Source organism: Phaethon aethereus (assembly GCF_964289735.1).
Source record: "Phaethon aethereus genome assembly, chromosome: Z".
Classification (NCBI taxonomy): Eukaryota; Metazoa; Chordata; class Aves; order Phaethontiformes; family Phaethontidae; genus Phaethon; species Phaethon aethereus.
Window position 1 is genome coordinate 11,073,821 of NC_138577.1, and position 19,735 is coordinate 11,093,555.

Genomic DNA, 19,735 nt, shown 5'->3' on the forward strand with positions numbered 1-19,735 from the left:
TTTGCATTAAAAACAATCTGCTGATGAACTGGCAATTCAGGCCAGCAACCTAATGTAATGCCAGGTTTCCTGACTATTCCAGCACCAAACAAACACAATTGCTCCTGACAGCTCTAACACAGACCAAGTCTGGTTCACAAGTGGGAAGAGATGGGATAAACAGTAGTTTTCTCTCATGGGTTTTTCCAGTTGAAGCTGTTCATAATCCTGCTGTTGCCGAAAACTCCCCTAAAGCCTGACACCACCACGCGGATGCCTTCAGCATTAACAAATCTTTCCCGCAGGTACCAAGAGACGCAGTGTGAAGAGAGTATCAACAGCTGAGCACTGTAAAAATGTGCTGTCTTCAACTGGCTTTTCCAGCACTGACTTTCAGACTGTACAGCTCTAGTCCTGTCTTGTGCAGACTCATTTTTTCTTAGTTGGACAAAATTTAAGATTTTTGGAAGCAGATATGTCTCATGGGAGTTAAGTATAGGCTGAAGTCAATATATGTGACTGGACTGAATCTGGGAGTATGGTATTCCTGGGCAAGCACTAAATCACTGAAGAACATGGATGTATTGCAGATGGATATATTGCAGATCAAATTTGGTGTGTTTGGTGATAATTTAATGTGGAGCTAGGGGTAGATTGCATTGGGTATGTGACACGACAGCTCTAGCTAGTACTGACTCACAGTGAGATGCCACCTATTTGTCCTCTTTGCAAGGGAATAAATTGTGTCATGCTAGTCCTGGCTAGCCTTGCCATAAGAAAGGATGTCCTGCTCCGTTCCCATTCCTGTGCCCAGCTACAGTATCATTTTGGTTATACAAATGAAACAGGTTTAGTGAATGAATTAAGAAGTGACCTCCTCTCACTGTAAAATCCCCTGACACCTCAGACTCACCCCTGATCTCACAGATGGATTGGTTTCAGTGGGCAGGAGTAACTGCAGCCCCATCTTGACCCTTCCTATTCTGGAATAGACACTTTACAAAACATCCCCAGTGCCTACACAAACCAAAGAGGTATCTCTGAACCTCTCTGCATTTGCTTTCCAGACCAGTCAGTTCTGCCAGGCACTGCCTGGCACTTTGAGCAACTTCTCTTTTGTTTAACCATAGTTTAAAATAACTTATCAACCAATCATAAAATGAATTTTTTGGTTTCTCCTGGCTCCACGAACACAAAGAGGTGCACGTCCTACCATAGGAGGAAGCAATGGCTGTTAAGTTTTACAGTTATAGTGGAAAGCACTGATCACAGCCTGCCGGCCTCACTACTGGATGTGACAGGCGGTGGAAGAGGTGGCTTGGCAACACATGCAGGTAGGGTTGACCGATTTAGGGGGGATTAGGTCGAGGTCCTCGTCATCTGGGATCTCATCTAACCGGTAGCCATCCTTTAGCAGCTGGATGTTCAAGTCTTGGTTGATCTGCTACAGACAAAGAGACAAACAGTCAAATGCTTGAGACTTTTTACTTCCGATGGTTGGAAGATGAAGGAGGTTCCTTACTCTGGAATATATTTCCCCATCATTAGCAGCTGCCCCACCAAAGAAAGAGTCTGAGTTTTTGACCACAGGTAAGGGCTGCCTTCTGTTCTAGCTTCTTACATAAGAGGAGTATCTAGAGTGAGATATTCCAGAGCAGCAAGTCGATACACTATTTTATTCTGGAATAATCTTTCCATGAAGACAAGCCCTCATTTAAAGTAATATAATAATAATGTTAATAAACCAGCTGGCAGCTGAGCAGTCCCTCCTCTCTGTCTGGGGCACACTATAGCAGTTGAAAGGTGGTAAAGCCTCTTGGCTCTTTGTAATCTCAGATTCAAATGCTGTCTAACCAGATCTGGGTGAACAACACTTCATCAGGGCCCAGAGATGGCCCAGATCATTTGATCTGGTCCCTGCTCTTGGCCGTTTCTCTGTGTTTCAGATATATTTTGCCCAAGGAATGGAAACAAGGGGGAAGAGTTCCCCGCAGCTTGTGTGTAGAATGGCTGCTCAGCACCCTGGATGTAAAATCAGACCCCGCAGAAGCAGCAGCCAGAGGCTGAGCAACCAATTCAAGAGAGAGCTTGGGAATACATTCAGAAACAATGCACAGGGATTAACAAGCCTGAGCTTCCTGCCTTTTCTCTTTGAAAGGGCAAGAGTTCATATCTGCAGGTCCTCCCTGGAATTTCTGCCTGCTCCAAGTAAACACACACTGGGTGACTCTGAACTGGAAAATCACAGCACACCCTCAGATCCTTTATTTGTGTCCTTGGCAAGCATATGGTTGCTGAGCTGGTATGACAGACAAGTTGATGCTTTTGCACCACATAGGCCAAGACTGCAGGACTAAGCAGAACCGGGAAAAGTTTGAGTGAAGCCAAAGGTAGCTGTGAAAACAGGCGATGGGCAGATCTCTGTGCCACAGCAGTGCAGGGATGGAGCCAACTGTATCAGCAGGAAAGACAGAAACATGACACAGTTTCTGCCATGGCCCCTTCCAGACTCACAGAGCCTGCACCACTGGTAAATCCATTGTGTAGCCAGTACAGACTGCCATTCTGGCAGTACAAGGCCACTCCAAGCTGCTTCTGGCTGCTCTACTATTAGCATTCTTGGCAAGGATGGCAGGAGAGACTGTAACTCACCTCAGCTGATGAGTATCCCGAGGACGAGTATCTGGACATGTCGAAGTCATCATCACTGCAGGGAAGGACAAGATATACCAAAGAAGGAAACAATTAGAGAGACCCATATTTCCTGTTTAGTCCTATCTTTCTCGTGCCATGAAGCTGTCCTTGAGGCACAGAGAAGCTAAAATCAAGAGAGCCTGGACAGCAGCTGTCGTCTGTGACCCTCAGATCTTTCCATCACCATGCTCTTTACTCATGTCTCTTCCTACTTGTTTACACACACAGACCAGTTATGGCATGTGCCAAAGGGCACAGCAAGGAAGAGTGCGAGTGGCCTGCAAAAGCAGTTTCAGTGGGAGCTAGCTTCAGTGCTGCACTTTGGCATGAAAACTCACTTGCACCGTAACATATATTATCTTATTAACACTTTGCATACCTGTCTGTATCGAGGGCTACCAGTGGCTTTTCATCTGGACTCTGGTCTAATGACGAATAGCCCTTATTAGGAACGACGAGCCTGAAATAATTAAATGTTGTCCATTAACCACACAGTAAAGCTCAGTACCACACATAGCCTAGGGCACAGATATATGATAGTCAGGTTTTCCCTGTGTCACTTCCTTGCAAGCCCTCCCTTATTGGTGAAGATGTTTAAATGGGTGCAATTCAGAGGAAGTGAGCTGTGTCTCTGGTAGCTTAGAGCAGTTTCACAGGGATGAATGCTGGACATGCCTTGGGAACATGCTTCTCCCTGGGAAAAAAACCTGTTAGGACACTCCGTGCTTCATTCTGGTGAACTTCTTTGCCTAGCACTGCTTGTCGTATCAGATTGCTCGTTTCTCTGTTGTTTTTTTTTTTTTTTCCCCCAGCAATAAATACATGACACTAGTAATGAGTAAACAGGAGAAGGAGGCTTGGAGAAGGCAGAGGCTCAGTGTTCCTACTATTCTACTATGGGAAATTAGGGGTGTGGTCTTTCTGCCAGAGTCATTACCCAGCCCTCCCCAACACAACACTTCTGAGGTCTCAGTCCGAAATTTAGTAGTACGAGAAATATGAGCTGGTGGGTGCAGCATAAGAGCCTAGTCACACTAGCACTTTTTAAATCCCATTATTTTATAATGACTTTTACTTAATCAGAAGTGTTACAAAGGCTGACAACGACTTTGCCCCTTTAATTGCCTGAGAGAGTTTGTGAAATGGAATATAGACTTCAGAGCTTCAGGATAAGAAAAATGTATTAATACAATGATATCTAGTTCACAACAGAGTGCTTTTATCCACAAAACTGCACAAAGACTTTGGCTCATATTTAAAATAAGAACAACCAAACTAAGCAAATGGAGTAGGATTCTACATTCAGCATGTGGGAACTGTAAGAGTGACGAAAATCTTCTTGTTCAGTGGGTTAACTCAGGTTTTCTCCCAAATTAAGAACTAGTTCTTTAACAACACAGAATCATGGAACCATTAAGGTTGGAAAAGACTTTAAGATCATCAAGTCCAACCATCAACTCAACACCACCATGCCCACTAAACCATGTCCTGAAGTGCCACATCTACACGTTTTTTCAATACTTCCAGAGATGGTGACTCCGCCACCTCCCTGGGCAGCCTGTTCCAATGCTTGGCCACTCTTTCACTACAGAAACTTGTCCTAATATCCAGCCTAGACCTGCTCTGGTGCAACTTGAGGCCATTTCCTCTCGTCCTATCGCTTAGTTACTTGGGAGAAGAGACGACACCCTCCTCACTACAACCTCCTTTCAGCTAGTACTAGAGGGCAAGAAGGTCACCTTTCAGCCTCCTCTTCTCCACACTGAACAACCCCAGTTCCCTCAGCCGCTCCTCGTAAGCCTTGTTCTCCAGAGCCCTCACCAGCTTCGTTGCCCTTCTCTGCACTCGCTCCAGCAACTCAATGTCCTTCCTGTAGCGAGGGGCCCAAAACTGCACACAGGGTTCGAGGCGCGGCCTCACCAGGGCCCCAGTACAGGGGCACGATCGCTTCCCTATTCCTGCTGGACACACGATTTCCGACACCGGCCAGGACGCTGCTGGCCTTCTTGGCCACCTGGGCACACTGCTGGCTCATCTGCAGCCGGCTGTCAACCAGCACCGCCAGGCCCTTTTCTGCTGGGCAGCGTCCCAGCAGCTCTTCCCCGAGCCTCCAGCGCTGCATGGCGTTGTCGGGACCCAAGTGCAGGACCCGGCGCTTGGCCTTGTTAAACCTCACAGAGCTGGCCTCGGCCCAGCGATCCAGCCTATCCAGATCCCTCTGCAGAGCCCTCCTGCCCTCAAGCAGATCCGCACGCCCGCCCAACTTGGTGTCATTGCAAACTTACTGAGGGGGCACGCAATCCCCTCATCCACATCATCGATAAAGACATTGAACAAGACCGGCCCCAAAACAGAGCCCTGGGGAACACCGCTTGTGACCGGCCGCCAGCTGCGTTTAACTCTGTTCACCGCAGCTCTCTGGGCTCGGCCGTCCAGGCGGTTTTTTACCCAGCAAAGAGTACACCTCTCTAAACCATGAGCCGCCAGCTTCTCCAGGAGAATGCTGCGGCCGACGGTGTCCAAGGCTTTACTGAAGTCCAGGGAGACGACAGCCACAGCCTCTCCCCCATCCCCTAGGCGGCTCACCTGGTCATAGAAGGACAGCAGCTTGCTCAAGCAGGACGTGCCTTTCATGAACCCGTGCTGGCTGGGCTTGATCCCCTGCTTGTCCTGCGCAGGCCTTGTGAGCGCCCTCAACGTGAACCGCTCCACAATCTTCCCCGGTGCCAAGGTCAGGCTGACAGGCCTGTAGTTCCCCGCATCCGCTTTCCCGCCCCTCCTGTAGACGGGTGTCACACTGGCAAGCCTCCGGTCATCTTGGACCTCCCCTCTTAACCAGCACTGCTGATAAACGATGGAGAGTGGCCTGGCAAGCTCCTCCGCCAGCTCCCTCACTACTCTTGGGTGCACCCCATCCAGTCCCAAAGCCCTCCGAGAGTCCAAGCAGCCTAGCAGGTCGGTAACTGCTTCCCCCTGGGTTATGGGAAGTTTATTCTGCTCTCCATCCCTGTTTTCTAGTTCAGGGGGCTGAATACCCTGCGGATACCTGGCCTGACTATTAAAGACTGAGGCAAAGAAGGCATTAAGTATCTCAGCCTTTTCCTCATCCTCGGTGACAGTGTTCCCCGCTCCCATCCAATAAAGGATGGAGATTCTCCTTGCCTCTCTTTTTGTTGTTAATATATTTGTAAAAACACTTTTTGTTGTCTCTTATGACCGTGGCCAGATTGAGTTCTGGCTGGGCTTTTGCCTTTCTAATTTTGTCTCTGCATGACCTAATGAGATCCTTGTACTCTTCTTGAGTTGCACACAATGCACAATGACGCTTCACTAAGAGTTTGGGAAATATAAATCTAAAGATGATAATCCATCTCATCTATGCTCCAGCTGTTCTCTACCCACCTGAAATATTTTTCTGCTTCTGCTCAGAAAATTTCAGGAAGCCATTATAATTTTAGCAAGGCCTGCCAGGCACTGAAGATGGGCAGGCTCAGGCATTGTGAAATATATCAAATGTTATCACAAAGCAGATATGGAGGTTCACGACTATTTGCATTTTCTTACTGTGTTCATTGGAATGCAAGATAAAAGGAATTGATTTTAAAACTGATGCAGAATTTCCAACCTGCTATACCAGGGGATGGGAGAAAATGGGATCCACTTGTGAAATTCAGTACCTCTTGTCATAGCACTGGGACGATCTGTCTTGCTTCTGAAGCATGTAGGAAGGCAGTGAAGAAACAAAGATGTCTGGAACTGAAGCTGTGATCTGGCAGCAGCAGCTTGCCCATACAGGTATCGGAAGTACTGACTTCCATTCTCACTCTCCAGTTTTCAAGTCACTGCTCATTGATGGTTGTTACTATATCATGAGTGAACAAAGCCCTATCAGGGGATCTAGGAGAAGAACCCTTTTTGGTGCTAGTTACATGATTAAAAAAAAATCACTATGTCTTTTTCTTGAGAGATGTCTTTTTTCTTAATAATACAAAACTTCAGCTTTTCTGCAACAGACAAAAACTGTGATAATGTCTCTGCCCCTGATCCAGGTCTTTCCCTTGCATCCTGACTGTCCTTATTTTTGCTTCCCACCATCCTTGGAACAAAGTCGGGTAGCAGTTGTAGCTGCTTTTATCCGCAGCTGTCCCAGTATAAGCTTCTTGTCTTGGGGTTTTTGCTCACTTAACATGAAATATGTTATGACATAAATCTCAGTTCAGGTTATCCTCAGAGTGGACTGCAATATCTGGCTGTGCCCAAGTCTGGTGGTGTGGACTCTGCTTGTGCTTGTAGCAAGTGTGCCAGCACCACCTCAACCCTGTTCACGTATTATTTGCTCTTAGGGAGACTGAGCATTTATGGAACCAGATCCTTTCACCTCTAAGGCTGGCTGGGCCCCTGCCACAGGAGAAGACCAAATGGTGAAGGCAACCTGGTACTAGAGGCTGGATGTCAGAAATTCATACAGATAATACAGAAAAACAGAAGCCTTGGGGAAGGAGGATGAGGCGGCATAGAGACTAGCAGAGGCAATGTGGTTTGCCTGAACAAAGGAAAACATACTTGATGAGAACCGCAGAACTGTTAAAAAGGAGGAAATGGCTTTAGCTTATTCTCCTCCTGCAGACATCACAGAAAGCCAACAGTTCAGACTTAAGCCATAACCTGGACGTTTTGCAGTGTATCCCACAGGAGTATCTCCCATTATACTGCAGCTGTTACACTGTGAAAAGAAGCTGCTTGAACAAGCTGTGGCATTTCCGCCTTCCTGGGGTTGCTCTGTTTGTGGGCAGACTGAACCATTCTGAGGTATTACTAGGGTTGTGCTTGTGGTGTACCTTGGTTTCCAGAAAGCCAATGGAGCTGGGGGATGAAGGGACTTGGGCCGGTGAGACCCTCTACCAGACACCTCCCAGTCATATGGGAACAATGCAGGTTAGCTATATTGGCTACTAAAACAATGGCTGCAAACCTCTGTTTTGCAGATCCCAAGGGACGCTTCTAAAAGCTGTGTGAAAAGTAACTAAGAAAAGCAAGTCTACTGCCAGCAGGCTATGCTTGGCTGTGGAGGAGTCCACAAGTCCTCTGAACAGTGCTCAGATGTCCACAAATGGAATAAAGCTGACCTGGCTGTTTGAAAGCTTTTGTCAATAGGTGCCACTGCTCTGCTCTTCCCCACTCAGATCACTCTTCTTTCCACCAGTGGCTCAGAAACAACCACTTCTCCAAGCAGAAGTCACCAATTTTACAGGTAGGCACCTGTACTTAGCCCACCTTCTCTCCCTTACATCTTCCTTTGCTAATTTCAGTGTTTCTAAATCTTAAGCAGCAAATCTGCCGCCATTCCTCTCAGGAAGCTAGCTGCAGCCTATTGCCAAAAGAAACCAAGTCTTTCCAGCTTGTGTTTGGAAGACAAGGAGGAACAATGAGTGTGGAAAACCCAACTGAGAGCATTTGCTGAATTTCTTGCTGTCTTGAAGAGGCTGGCTCCTTTATATGGTCTCAGCAACACAAACACAGAGCAGGGAGCAATGCAGTGTATTCCACCAACATTGCAGGGGCTTACAAATAAAACTTGACAAAGTCCTGACATGATTTATGACTACTATTTGGGGTGTTGGGAATTAATGTGAACAAGGAAACTCATCTGTCAGATGTGTTGCATACAAAGAGGCTCTGACCTGCAGCTCCTGTTCTACTTAATACATGGTAATCTATGCAATTTTCCCATTCATCAGTAAACACCCAGCGTTCATGCAGATTCTTCTGTCATTTTAAGTGAGGTCCTCCACTAAAAACTGCCACCTTTCTAGTAGCATGCAAAGCGTGCAATCCTGTGGGCTCAGGGGGGTTCCTGCTTCCTGAATGCAGGTAAGTAATACATTGGTGTACTGAAGGTTGCATGAAGAAAAATAGAAATACTCTAAAAGAAAATATTCAGCTAGGAAATCTTTGTTTACAGCAGTTTGTAGCACTGTCTGATATTGTCATACATAGATGTGCCAAAGCAGCTCCAGCAAAGTATGACCATGCTGTTCAAAGTGCGGAGGTGTATAGCAATGCACAAAGAGATGAATTATTTACAAGTCTTCATTAAGTCAATCAGTATGGGGAAGGGGTCATCATCAAAAAGGAGCAGGGAACTACTGCGATAAAAGCAGCCAAGGAAGAACTAAGCTCTAAACCAGTTTGTGTTACATGAAGCAGCATTGTACCTCTCCCGGTGGCAGGATTATGTGTTACATGAGGTTACCCAGAATATGCAAGACAGCTGTACCAAACCGCTGATTTCGAGCAGGCTGGGCTGCCTCTCCCTCCTGCAGGCTGCACTGTCACTGGTCCTGAGCTCCACCATCTCACCATCACCCTGTCCTGCATCTCCCCAGGGGGTGGGATGCAATATAGCACAGAGCAATTGGGCCTAGCCAGCTCCGGGAAGGGCCATCACTGCTCTCACAGCGTGTTTGGCAGTAGGCGAATGGCAATGAACATCATCCTTGCCCACCCTCAGGCCATTAGGGATTGCAGCTTAGAGCACAGTTGAGTGCTTTTCCAGTCCTTTACCTTGTTCGTGCCATCACGTTGTTCTTCTTGGGCTGCTGATTAACTGGGCTTCCCATGTTGCCATTCTTCAGAGAGCCCTTCCGAGCCAGCTCCCTCTGCTTCTCTGCATATTGGATACAAAAGGGAAAAGCAGAATTAGGGCAACAGCCTGGCTGGCCACCATACAGCTGCAGAAACAGATTTGATAGCAGCAAAAGGCATAGCAGAATTAATAGCAAAGGACATGAGGTCTCCATCTCCCAAGGAGGGACACTGCAAAGGCTGGATGAGCCGTGTCCCATTGCCTCCAAGGTTACCAGGAGCTAAAACAATGTACCTTGACTCACAGCCGCTTGTTGACAACGCCACACTAAGATGGTCACAGAGCTCCTGGATGAGACCCAGCTGAGGCAGAGAAAGGGCAGAGACCTTGTCTCTCTCTGCACCCAGGTGCTGCATGGACCCTAAGACTGTGCTTTGTGCGGCGCAAGGGAATTTATCCTTCTATCTTTTCTCCTCCTATTGAGGCTGCTGCTGAGGGGCTCAGTGGGGATAGAAAAGTGTCTGCATCAAAGCAGCACCATCATTTAGTGTTAGTCCAGCCTAGCTTGACACCAGGCCTGAGCTATTACTGTTTCCCTAGATGGCAACTCGCCAGACTAACACACCCTACTGCAGAAAGTGTTGCTGCCTTCCCTGCTCCTTCTCCCGGCAACCTGTGATGTCCCCCATGTGTCTTTCTCTTATATCTCACATTGATTCTTGGGAGCTTGCTTTCTTCATTTAAAAAAAAAAGTGAAACATTTTGCAGCTGTATTTTTAAACAGCATATCGTTTGCTTAAATTTTCAGAGCGTGTTGTATTCGCTGCTGAAATATACCTTAAAAGGTGGACAGTACCTCAAGCTTTCTTTATGTATTCAGTGCAAGAGGGGATTTAAATTAGCTTCTCCTTTAGGAGAGACTATTTCTCTTAATCACTTCTCACCACAGGATCACAACTAGAATTCAGGTCCTAAATAAGCTTCCTGCAGGTATGCAATGTCTGTGCGCCCTGCCTCCAGCAAGGATAGGAGCCCATGGATGATAGGTTTTCATATAAACTGCTATTTCTGATTCAAAGTCTGTCCTTGTTTCTTGTGGGAAATTAGTTGGGTTGAGTTAGCAACTAGCTGCAGAAGTTGAGTGGCTAACTAACTGACCCACTCTCATCCTGCAATGCCAGGCAAGGCTTGTAGGGAAAAGCTGAGCGTGGGGCCAGTAAGGCAGGAAATGGAGTGGCTAAAAACATTCTCCAGAGTGTGAGAAAATGTTGGGAACTATTTTTGTGGCATGCCTGAATAATAGGGGTTTACCAGACTGCTTGCTGGGGAACCTGAATAGTGAATTCGTTTTGCTTCTGCTTCCCCTGTGGTCTGCGAAATGTGCTGATACATTTTTCTCTTGCAGATTTTATTCCCCTTGGAGAGAAAAGCACCTTTTCACACTTGTCGCGGAAAAGCAGCGTGCCTATCAGGGTGTGCAAGCACAACATGGGACAACTCTGTCCCTTTCACAGAGGTAAGAGCAGGGGGACATGTGTCCAAGGCTGCCTTTTTTGAGGGACAAATAATCAGCAGAGATGCCTAGAGATCGTGGTGATGAACGTGGCTGAGGAACCTGCAGAGAAGAGTATGTACGCCTACAAACACTGCTTAGCCCTGCTCCTGTTGACAGCAGAGGTCAATAAATGCTCATTGAACTTGGCAGGGAAAGGATTAGATTAATAACTCTCTCTGGCATGAGCAACAAAGAGACTGATACAGGATCGAAGTCAAAACCTTAAATCAGACTAACTTCTCAGGACTGGAAGGTGCAAATGCATTGGTTATCTCTGTCTCTAGAATTAAAGGCAGGCCACATGAATTTTCCTATTCAGACACAGAAGGATAAAGCAGGGTTTTATGGAGGCAAATGTTTACAACCCTAAAGAGAACCCAACTTCCACCCATCTACACCAGAAGCTCCAGCACTGACTACAAATACACAGCACTGAGACAAGCTGCCAATACTTTAAGAGGCTGTATAATTCACAAAAGGCACCTGACTTAGAAACAAGGTTTAATTTTATGTCAAGGCGGTTAAGGCCTGCCTCAGCCTCTTAAATGGACCTGTGCTCTTTGCCTTCTATCAATGGCTCCATACAAGCACTAACGCTCTTCTCCAACTCCGATTACTCATTTGGCTATGAATCTGGACTTTTGCTAAGTGTCTTTTTCTTCTGGTAGGTCTCTTCATGACTATTTCTATGTTGTTATTGAGTCCTATTGCAGCGTGTGGGTCTGAATGGTACGAGATTTCCTGTTTAACCCCTTCTTTCATTTATTTAGTGGCTTGGAGTGAACAATCCCAAGTAGTAAGTGTGGTAGGAACATCCATGCCTGTGTTCCCAGCCAAATTTCTTAAGCATGAATCAACAGTTCATCTCCCTCTTGGATGCTATGAATCCTGAGTCCCTGGTGGCCAAAATGTGATGACTTCCAGGGGAATGGGAGGCCTACTCAGCCCTGGTGTGTTAGGATAACCTCCTGGAAGCTGGCGGAGATGTGCATGGGTCACGTCAGGCTTTGAGGCAAAAAAAAACTGGTATTTGAGCCTTACAAGTGTTATGAACTGCTATTACTTCCACTATCACACGAGGGAGCTTTTGGGTGCCAATCTCTTGTGGTAATTCTGGGCCATAAATTCCAGCCTCACACACCAACCATCAGGTCCATCAGAATGGGGGAAGGAGGTTTTCAGTGCTCATTTTTTGTGCAGTGCTCCCTTCTGGTATAACAGGTGGAGTTTGTGAATTCTATTTTTAGGTAGTGAGCTCTTTCACCTGGCTTCCAGCTCATCTGGTTTTCACTCCCAGATGTTTGTTTGAAGGCCAGGTTCTCAAACTAAATACCTGAGTTTTTTTTTAGAAATTTGACTGACTTCTGAATATATTATTTTCAGGGTCCAACATTTTCACAAACTCTAATTTCACAAATTAAAGTAGTTCCCATGGAATCTGCGATCAGACACATAAGCAGCACAGTAAAGACAAGGTGAGAGAAGGGACCACAACCTAGCCTTGATAAGTAAATAGCATTTTTCTTTAAAGGTTGGCCCAATATTGGCTGATGTCTGACCCACAAGAGCATGAATCCTAAGATCACAACCCTTCTCTGTCCCAGCTGTGCTAACCTTTGTGTGAAACCTCACAACTATGCACCTGGGGAATTCTCAGGGAATGAAAAGCTAAGATGCTCTTTCCTTCAGAGTCATCCCAGATTCTCTGATGTGGTAGTCAAGTATTCCCCATTGGACTTAGATGAGACCTGTGTTCCCCAAACGTCTCCCACAACCTCAAGGTCGCTGCTTAGCTTGAGACATTGAGGGCGTGGTCCCACCAGAGGGCATGGGCATAGCTCGTCCTCAGCACTTGGTGGTTTCTGGTGCTGGCTATGGTTTCCATGTCCGTGACTGCCTGTGCTGCCTGCAGCATTCCAGTATGTGCAATGAACTTCCAGGAAGAGCAATGCAGCTTGCTGGAAAACTGATGCTGACCTTACAAAACTGCCTAGTTCTGGGCAACTCTTGGGCACTGGAAGAACGAGGAAGTGTTAACAGGTACTCCTGCCAAATAGAGAGAAAATGGGACATACAAGAACAAACAAAAACCAGAAGACTCTGATTTCCAGCCACTGGTTATTTTGTGTCTGGTGAGTTTGCTGTTGGATTATCAATGAAAAGCTAATGCAGCAGAGATACAAACTGAAGGACAGAGATTTGGATGTGGAGAAGCCAGAATGAAACAAGGCTGCTCCCCAGCTACTTCAGAGAAATCACTAATTACTGTTTGGTAAAAGAGCAGTATAACAGCAGAGCTCCAACAATGCTCTTTACGTGGCATTTGCAAGTATTTGAAATAAGTTGTTTAGCTTTCATTTCACTTGGCTGTTCTACTTTTTACCACTGTACCTAGTGAAAGACTCACACTTGCGGTTTGTCATCCCCCCTCCCATGACACGGTTGTGGGTGACTGAGCACCCTGCAAGTACAGGTGTGATGGCCTGCAGAGCCAACAGGCAATCGTTTGCAATACCAGCAGGGCCGGTACAGCTGGAGTAAGAGACAGCTTTAACCAAATCCCAGTTCCTGCTGGCTTTTCATTGATTTTCCACACAGACACTTCTTTGAAGAAGCAGGATAGAGCAGAGGAGGTTGGGAAGGCATGAAGCAGCCTGCATGTGCCTTTGACGTTAAGAAGTATGCTCAATTAGGAGTCTGAAGACCCTTCCTGATCATTAGCAGGGTTCCTGTGTTGGGTAACGTATTGGGTTTTCATGGCAAGGTTTTAGTGGTGGTGAGGCTACAGGGGTGGCTTCTGTGAGAAGCTGATAGAAGCTTCCCCTGTGTTCTACTAGAGCCAGTGCCAGCCAACTCCAAGAGGGACCCGCTGCTGGCCAAGGCCGAGCCCATCAGCGATGGTGGCAGTGCCTCTGGGGGAACAGAGTTAAAAAGGGGGAAAAACATGCACAATTGCGGCCAGAGAGAGGAGTGAGAACATGTGAGAGGAGCAGCCCTGCAGGCCCCAGCCCAGAGCAGGAGGGGCAGGAGGGGCTCCAGGCGCCGGGGCAGAGGGTCCCCGGCAGCCCCGGGGGAAGCCCGTGGGGAGGCCGGCTGTGCCCTCGCGGCCATGGAGCTCCACGGGGGAGCAGATCTCCACCCGCACCCAGGGAGGCCCCACGCCGGAGCAGGGGGATGCCCGGAGGCCGTGACCCCGTGGGCAGCCCGCGCTGGGGCCGGCTCCTGGCAGGGCCTGTGGCCCCGTGGGGAGAGAGAGGAGCCCCGGCTGGAGCAGGTTTGCTGGCAGGACCTGGGACCCCACGGGGCCCAGGCTGGAGCATTCTGTTCCTGAAGGACGGCACCCGTGGGGGGACCCGGGCTGGAGCAGCCTGTTCCTGAAGGATGGCACCCGTGGGGGGACCCAGGCTGGAGCAGCCTGTTCCTGAAGGATAGCACCCGTGGGGGGACCCAGGCTGGAGCAGCTCGTGAAGAACTGCAGCCTGTGGGAAGGACTCACGCTGGAGAAGTTCATGGAGGACGGTCTCCCGTGGGAGGGACCCCACGCTGGAGCAGGGGCAGAATGTGAGGATTCCTCTCCCTGAGGAGGAAGGAGCGGCAGAGACAACATGTGATGGACTGACAACAACCCCCATTCCCCTGCGCTGCTCAGGGCGGGGCGGGGAGAGAAATCGGGAGTGAAGTTGAGCCTGGGAAGAAGGGAGGGGTGGGGGGAAGGTGTTTTAAGATTTGGTTTTATTTCTTATTATCCTACTCTGATTTGATTGGCAATAAATTAAGCTAATTTCCCCAAGCTGAGTCTGTTTTGCCTGTGACAGTAATTGGTGAATGATCTCTCCCTGTCCTTACCTTGACCCACAAGCTTCTTACTATACTTTCCCCTGTCCAGCTGAAGTGGGAAGTGATAGAGTAGCTTTGGTGGGCACCTGGCACCTAGCCAGGGTCAGCCCACTGCAGGTAGTCTACCTGGCTCCATGCTTGAGTGCAGCAAAGCAGCATTAGCTTCTGTTTCAGTGGAGAGCTTGGAGAACACAGACAGCTGTGCTGTCAGCCTGTCCCACTGGGGAATTTGTCTGCACTAGTTCCACTTAAGCTAATCCTGGACATTGTGTCAGAAGAGGAACGCATTGAGTGGCATGTGTATATGTATGTATATGTTCGTGTGTGTGTATGTTAGCAGGGGGGCCAGGATCCTTTTCACACCACTATACTGCTCTGAACAGCATGTGGGACAGCCTTTTGACTGGACCTGCCAATCACATCACATCTCACCCCTCCTTTCTTGTCTACCTTGACACTTCATCTTTAAGACACTTTGTCCTCTTATGATGTTAAAATCATTTAAAGAAAGAAAACTAATCTGCTCAACAAACAAGCTGCCACCTTTGTGCTAGCCTCACACTAGCCTATTCTGCTTGTCTGACCCCATCTGAGCCATTCAGCATCTGCTCCAAGGGCTGCTTCACCAAGAGAGTGGTCAAGCATTGGAACAGGCTGCCCAGGGAGGTAGCGGAGTCACCATCACTGGAAGTGTTCAGAAAACGTGTGGATGTGGTGCTTTGGGACATAGTTTAGGGGGCATGGTGGTGTTGGGTTGATGGTTGGACATGATGATCTTGAAGGTCCTTTCCAACCTTAATGATTCTCTGACTCTATGATTCTGTGAAGGTAAGCTCTACTGGAGACAAGACAACAGCCAAAGAAGCCCATGGAGCTTTCAGTAAGGCAGGAGTAACACCTAAGTATAAAGAAGCAAAGGAAATGCACGCTGCATTTCAGGACCATACATCCAGGACCATAAATGGCCCAGCCTTGTGTCCTGTCTGGCAACGGTCTCATATTATAGCTGCATGCAAAGGTCCTCAGTAAGATGTGCTCCAGCATGCTAAGCACTCAGCAAACCACCCCTGCCCTGGTATGCTTTCACCTGCCTGATTTAGGATGTGTCAGAGGATGGGCAAATAACTACATGCTCACAAATGAAGCACAGTCCCACAGGGAACCTCTGTTAGAGAAAGTCACATCTAAGTCAAGAGGGGCTGAACCCTCTCCTTGCCACTGGGAAGAGCTACAGCCCTAATAAATCATTTCAAGCACTGTTGTATTACTTAGTGCAATTTAGAATGGTCACCTGTTCAGCTGGTTGGATGTGTCCAGCTACTTTATGATGTGGGAAAATATTAATGGAGCATGTGAAGCAGAATGGACTTAACATGAATGTGTCCACGTTAAAAATCAGACTTGAATAAATCCTTACAATTACTCCACTGGTTTCAGTGTTTAAATGAAATCATAGCCAATGTTAATAATGTTTCCTGCTTTTTAAAAATGAAATGCTGAACAGCTTCTTTGGTACTTGTTGCTATGTGGGGGGCATTGGTTTTGCCTACACTCTGCCCCAAACCAGAAATGAGAAAAGTAGCCATATGCTTCAGTCTCCTGCAGAACTGCTCCTTTTGCAGTATCAGGCAAAGCAGACAACCCAGGAATTTGGTGAACATCACCCTGTACTATGCTGAATTGCTATTTAGAGGGTCAGATCCCCCCCAAATCAGTGGTTCCCATTTGTCCCAAGGTAGTGAGTGACGCTGGCTATGGTCAGACAGTGGTGGGTGGAGTGGTTTAGGATGCCATCGCCTCTCACTGCCACCTTGCTCAACTACGTGCATCCCCCTCAAGTGAGGCAGCCTGATTGGCACAAATACCACTCAGTGGCAGACAAGGCTGATTTTGCTTCCTTTGCACTGTGGGTCAGAAGCACGTGGATGCTGACTGCTCCTACCTCTTTGCTGAGAGCCACCGGCTGGACCTTGCTAACTCAATTGCTTGTGAACCTGCCTGACCAGGAGGAGACAGAGCTTCCTGGTATGGGGACAGTGCTGTGTGGGTCCACGCGATTTACTGCAGTGGGAAGACAAAAAGAAATTAATCCGCTGTGATGGAGTTGTATTTTTCTATCTTCAAGGTCTATGAGATGAGATTTTGGGATGTATTTGCCTCTCTGTCCCCCACAGTCAGCCAAACCGTTTCAGAGGCTGACGACTGCAGCGATTCCCTGATGGTTCCCCTACCTTCCCAGGCAAGCTGAGAATTTAAATTACACAGTAAATAAAATTAATCTGTCTCTTCAGATCCCGCTGAATGATGAACAGAGTTGTGAGCAAATGGAGGGAGAAACAATGAAGTGCTGACTACAGCTTCCACTTCGAGTCCAAGTCCTGGTTTCAGCTCACTTGCATCATTTAGCTCGGGGACATTAGGATGCACCTAGTTAACACTGAAACCTCCACTAACTTTCCCCTCTGACAGAGAGTATTTGTCAGGGAAGACTGTGTCACTTCTTGGAGAGATTTGAGGGTAAGTACATCAATAGGGGCTTTGCCTGCAGGCTGTATAGAAAAGGACGAATAAGAAAGCTGTGTGCCAGGGCCACGCTGATCCTGGTGAGGGCTGTGCTCCCTGGGGAGATTTGGAGAGTGTAAGTGTGACCGTGTGGGTGGCATTAGCGCAGCTGATGGTTGCGCCTCCCTGCATCGCAAAGAAAGGCAAAAGAAAAGCAAATTTTACTAAACAGGGGTAGCAGAAACAAAAAGGATCTGTCTGCGGCCAGCCCTCTGCTCTGAATACAGGGAATACAGTTTCAAGCTGGTAAGTTCTGGGCGTCAGCGTTGATTATTCAGGACAGGCCATCCGAATCAGGATTGTTTCACCCAGCTTCAGAAAAGACTGTTCAGATAAGCAAGGGTCAAACAGCTGTCATCCAACTACCAACTGGGGCAAGACACAGTATGTTATTTTTGCTGACCCAGCCAAACTTGGGGAAATTAGTGAACTACGTCTAATTGAGAACTGGCTAGCAAGAGCAGGCGTGTAAATCTGTCTTGCAAGTTCCCTCTTGGACCAGGTTTTAAACATCCAGGTAGCTGCATTTCCCTCTGTTTTGTCGATCTGGCTGTTGCTCTGTCCCTTTGGCATGGCTGAGAGCTGGCACAAACACCAATGGGCTCTGAGTGGTTTTAAGCTCCTTTCAGATCCCAAGAAGGCCTGACCAGACAAAGAACTCGTGAACACCCTAGGGAGTACAAAGACAATGTCTGCATCTCTTATTCAAAGATGTAGCTCTTAATTTCTCTCATGGGAGCTACTACAACAAGCAGTCAGAGCACTGTGTGCGCCGCACCGCAGGGCTCATTCTGGGGTAACGCTCACCTGGAGTGCTGCCTGCACAAGTTAGAGAGAGGTTTCTGATGGCTTGGCTGATGTTATTTTTTGTGTTTCCCTTCAGAAAACACACACCAAGCTGAAGCACCATGCTATTCCTTAGCGCAGAGGAAGACAGGTACATGAGTGCTCCTGTCCCGACCAAAGCTATCATCTACCTACAGAACAAGCATCTCCAAAAGTGGCTTTACGTTCCAGCAGCATGTCCCTGTCCCCTCGCCACACTATCCCAGCCCCCAAGCTCATTTATGTGACCCTCATATGATTATAGGAAGGAACAACTTCTCTGTTTATAACCACTATTGGGCTTTGACACATAGGAGAGCAGGGCATTCAGTGCAGTTAGCTATAGGAGAAAAAATTACTATTTTGAACACAGAGCATTTTACCTCTTCATGGCACGACATAATTGTGAATCATCGTTGCAAAACAGCAAGTTGTATGTTACTGCTGGGAGAAACTATTTAGTTGTTTTACCTTAAAGTCACGTAAAGCATCTGTGGCAGCAGGGGAGCAGAGAACCGGGATTCCTGGCTCCCAGTCCTCTGCCTGAGTTGTCTCTGCAGCCATTTTATATAGACAGGTTGCGACTAGGTAGCAGCAGGCAGCAATTCATCTCTCTTCATCTTTGAGCATCTTTCTGTACCGATTTCAAAGCCATGTACTGTCACAGCTCCCAGCTCACCATGGCATTTTTTTGTGATTCAGCCTGTGCTTTTTCACTTAATTTTTAAGGATTGAGACTTTTATTCCTAATGGCTGCAAAATACTGCATATAAAGATTTAATTTATCACTGTCAAAACTGGAATATATGAACCGCATCAGTCCTATTTAATTTTTGGTTTTGGTTTTTTTTTGCATTTACCTTCAGAAAGGGATTTATTTGGTATTTTCATGTACTTTTCAAAGAATATTTTTCCTGCCAGCCAGAAGAACAAAGTTAGATATCTGGAGAAGTGTTTGCATCCTGACAAGCCCAGCTAAAAAGTTTCGTTTTATGAACTGAACTCTACAAAACATAATCCATAAAACTGAGCTACTCTCTCCCTTAACATATTTTAAAGGGACAGAGAGAATTAAGTTATTCCACCTGTGAAGAACTTTGGCAAATGCCCCCTCATAATTTCTACTCAACTGAACACAAGTTGAAGTCAAAGCCATTTGCTTGACCCTGCTGTATGGTTAGCAGATGAAAAAAAAAAAAAAAAAAAGAATCTATTAAGGGCAATTTAACTCTCTTAATTTAAATAGTTCTCTTCACTTAAAGCATTGCTTATGCTAAAGGCATAATCTACCAGATAAACAGAGTTAATACTAGTACCCACATCACATTTGCTATGGGTCCTGATGTCCTGTGAGGAAGCATTAAGGTTACTGAGGCATGTAGTAAGTGTGATGTGTATTTAAGACAGTAACAAACTTGCTTAGCTGAATACTCACAGCCTTCAGTTACACAGGAGATCATAATATAGTGCATTTGTATAAAAACCACCTGAACAGAGTCTGACATGAGTAGGCTTGAACTGCGTACATACTTAGTCAAATGTCCATGCTTGCATGAGTCTAAAATACACACTAAATGAGTGGTTTATGGCAGAGAGCAGGCATTTTATAGCCTATATAAACTACAGATATAATTTATTTTTAGTATGTTGTAATTAGGAAAGCTTTCACTGGTGGGCAGATACCACTGCTTGGAATG

At 47.0% G+C, this 19,735-nt stretch overlaps 1 protein-coding gene across 6 annotated transcripts in view; it reads right to left on the minus strand.

The window, feature by feature from the left end:
- Positions 1–1,264: 1,264 nt before the first annotated feature.
- Positions 1,265–19,735, minus strand: part of FAM219A (family with sequence similarity 219 member A) — a gene marked incomplete at both ends in the record, with an annotated part of 97,896 nt that continues 79,425 nt past the window's right edge. For 2 of the 6 annotated variants that reach the window (XM_082012866.1, XM_082012865.1), the window contains 4 exons: positions 1,265–1,420; positions 2,632–2,686; positions 3,053–3,133; positions 9,238–9,332. In XM_082012866.1, coding sequence (XP_081868992.1) covers positions 1,265–1,420; positions 2,632–2,686; positions 3,053–3,133; positions 9,238–9,332 — 387 coding nt within the window. Of the gene's footprint in view, positions 1,424–2,631; positions 2,687–3,052; positions 3,134–9,237; positions 9,341–19,735 lie in introns of all 6 variants that reach the window. The other 4 variants (XM_082012863.1, XM_082012862.1, XM_082012864.1 and 1 more) reach the window with 3 other exon arrangements.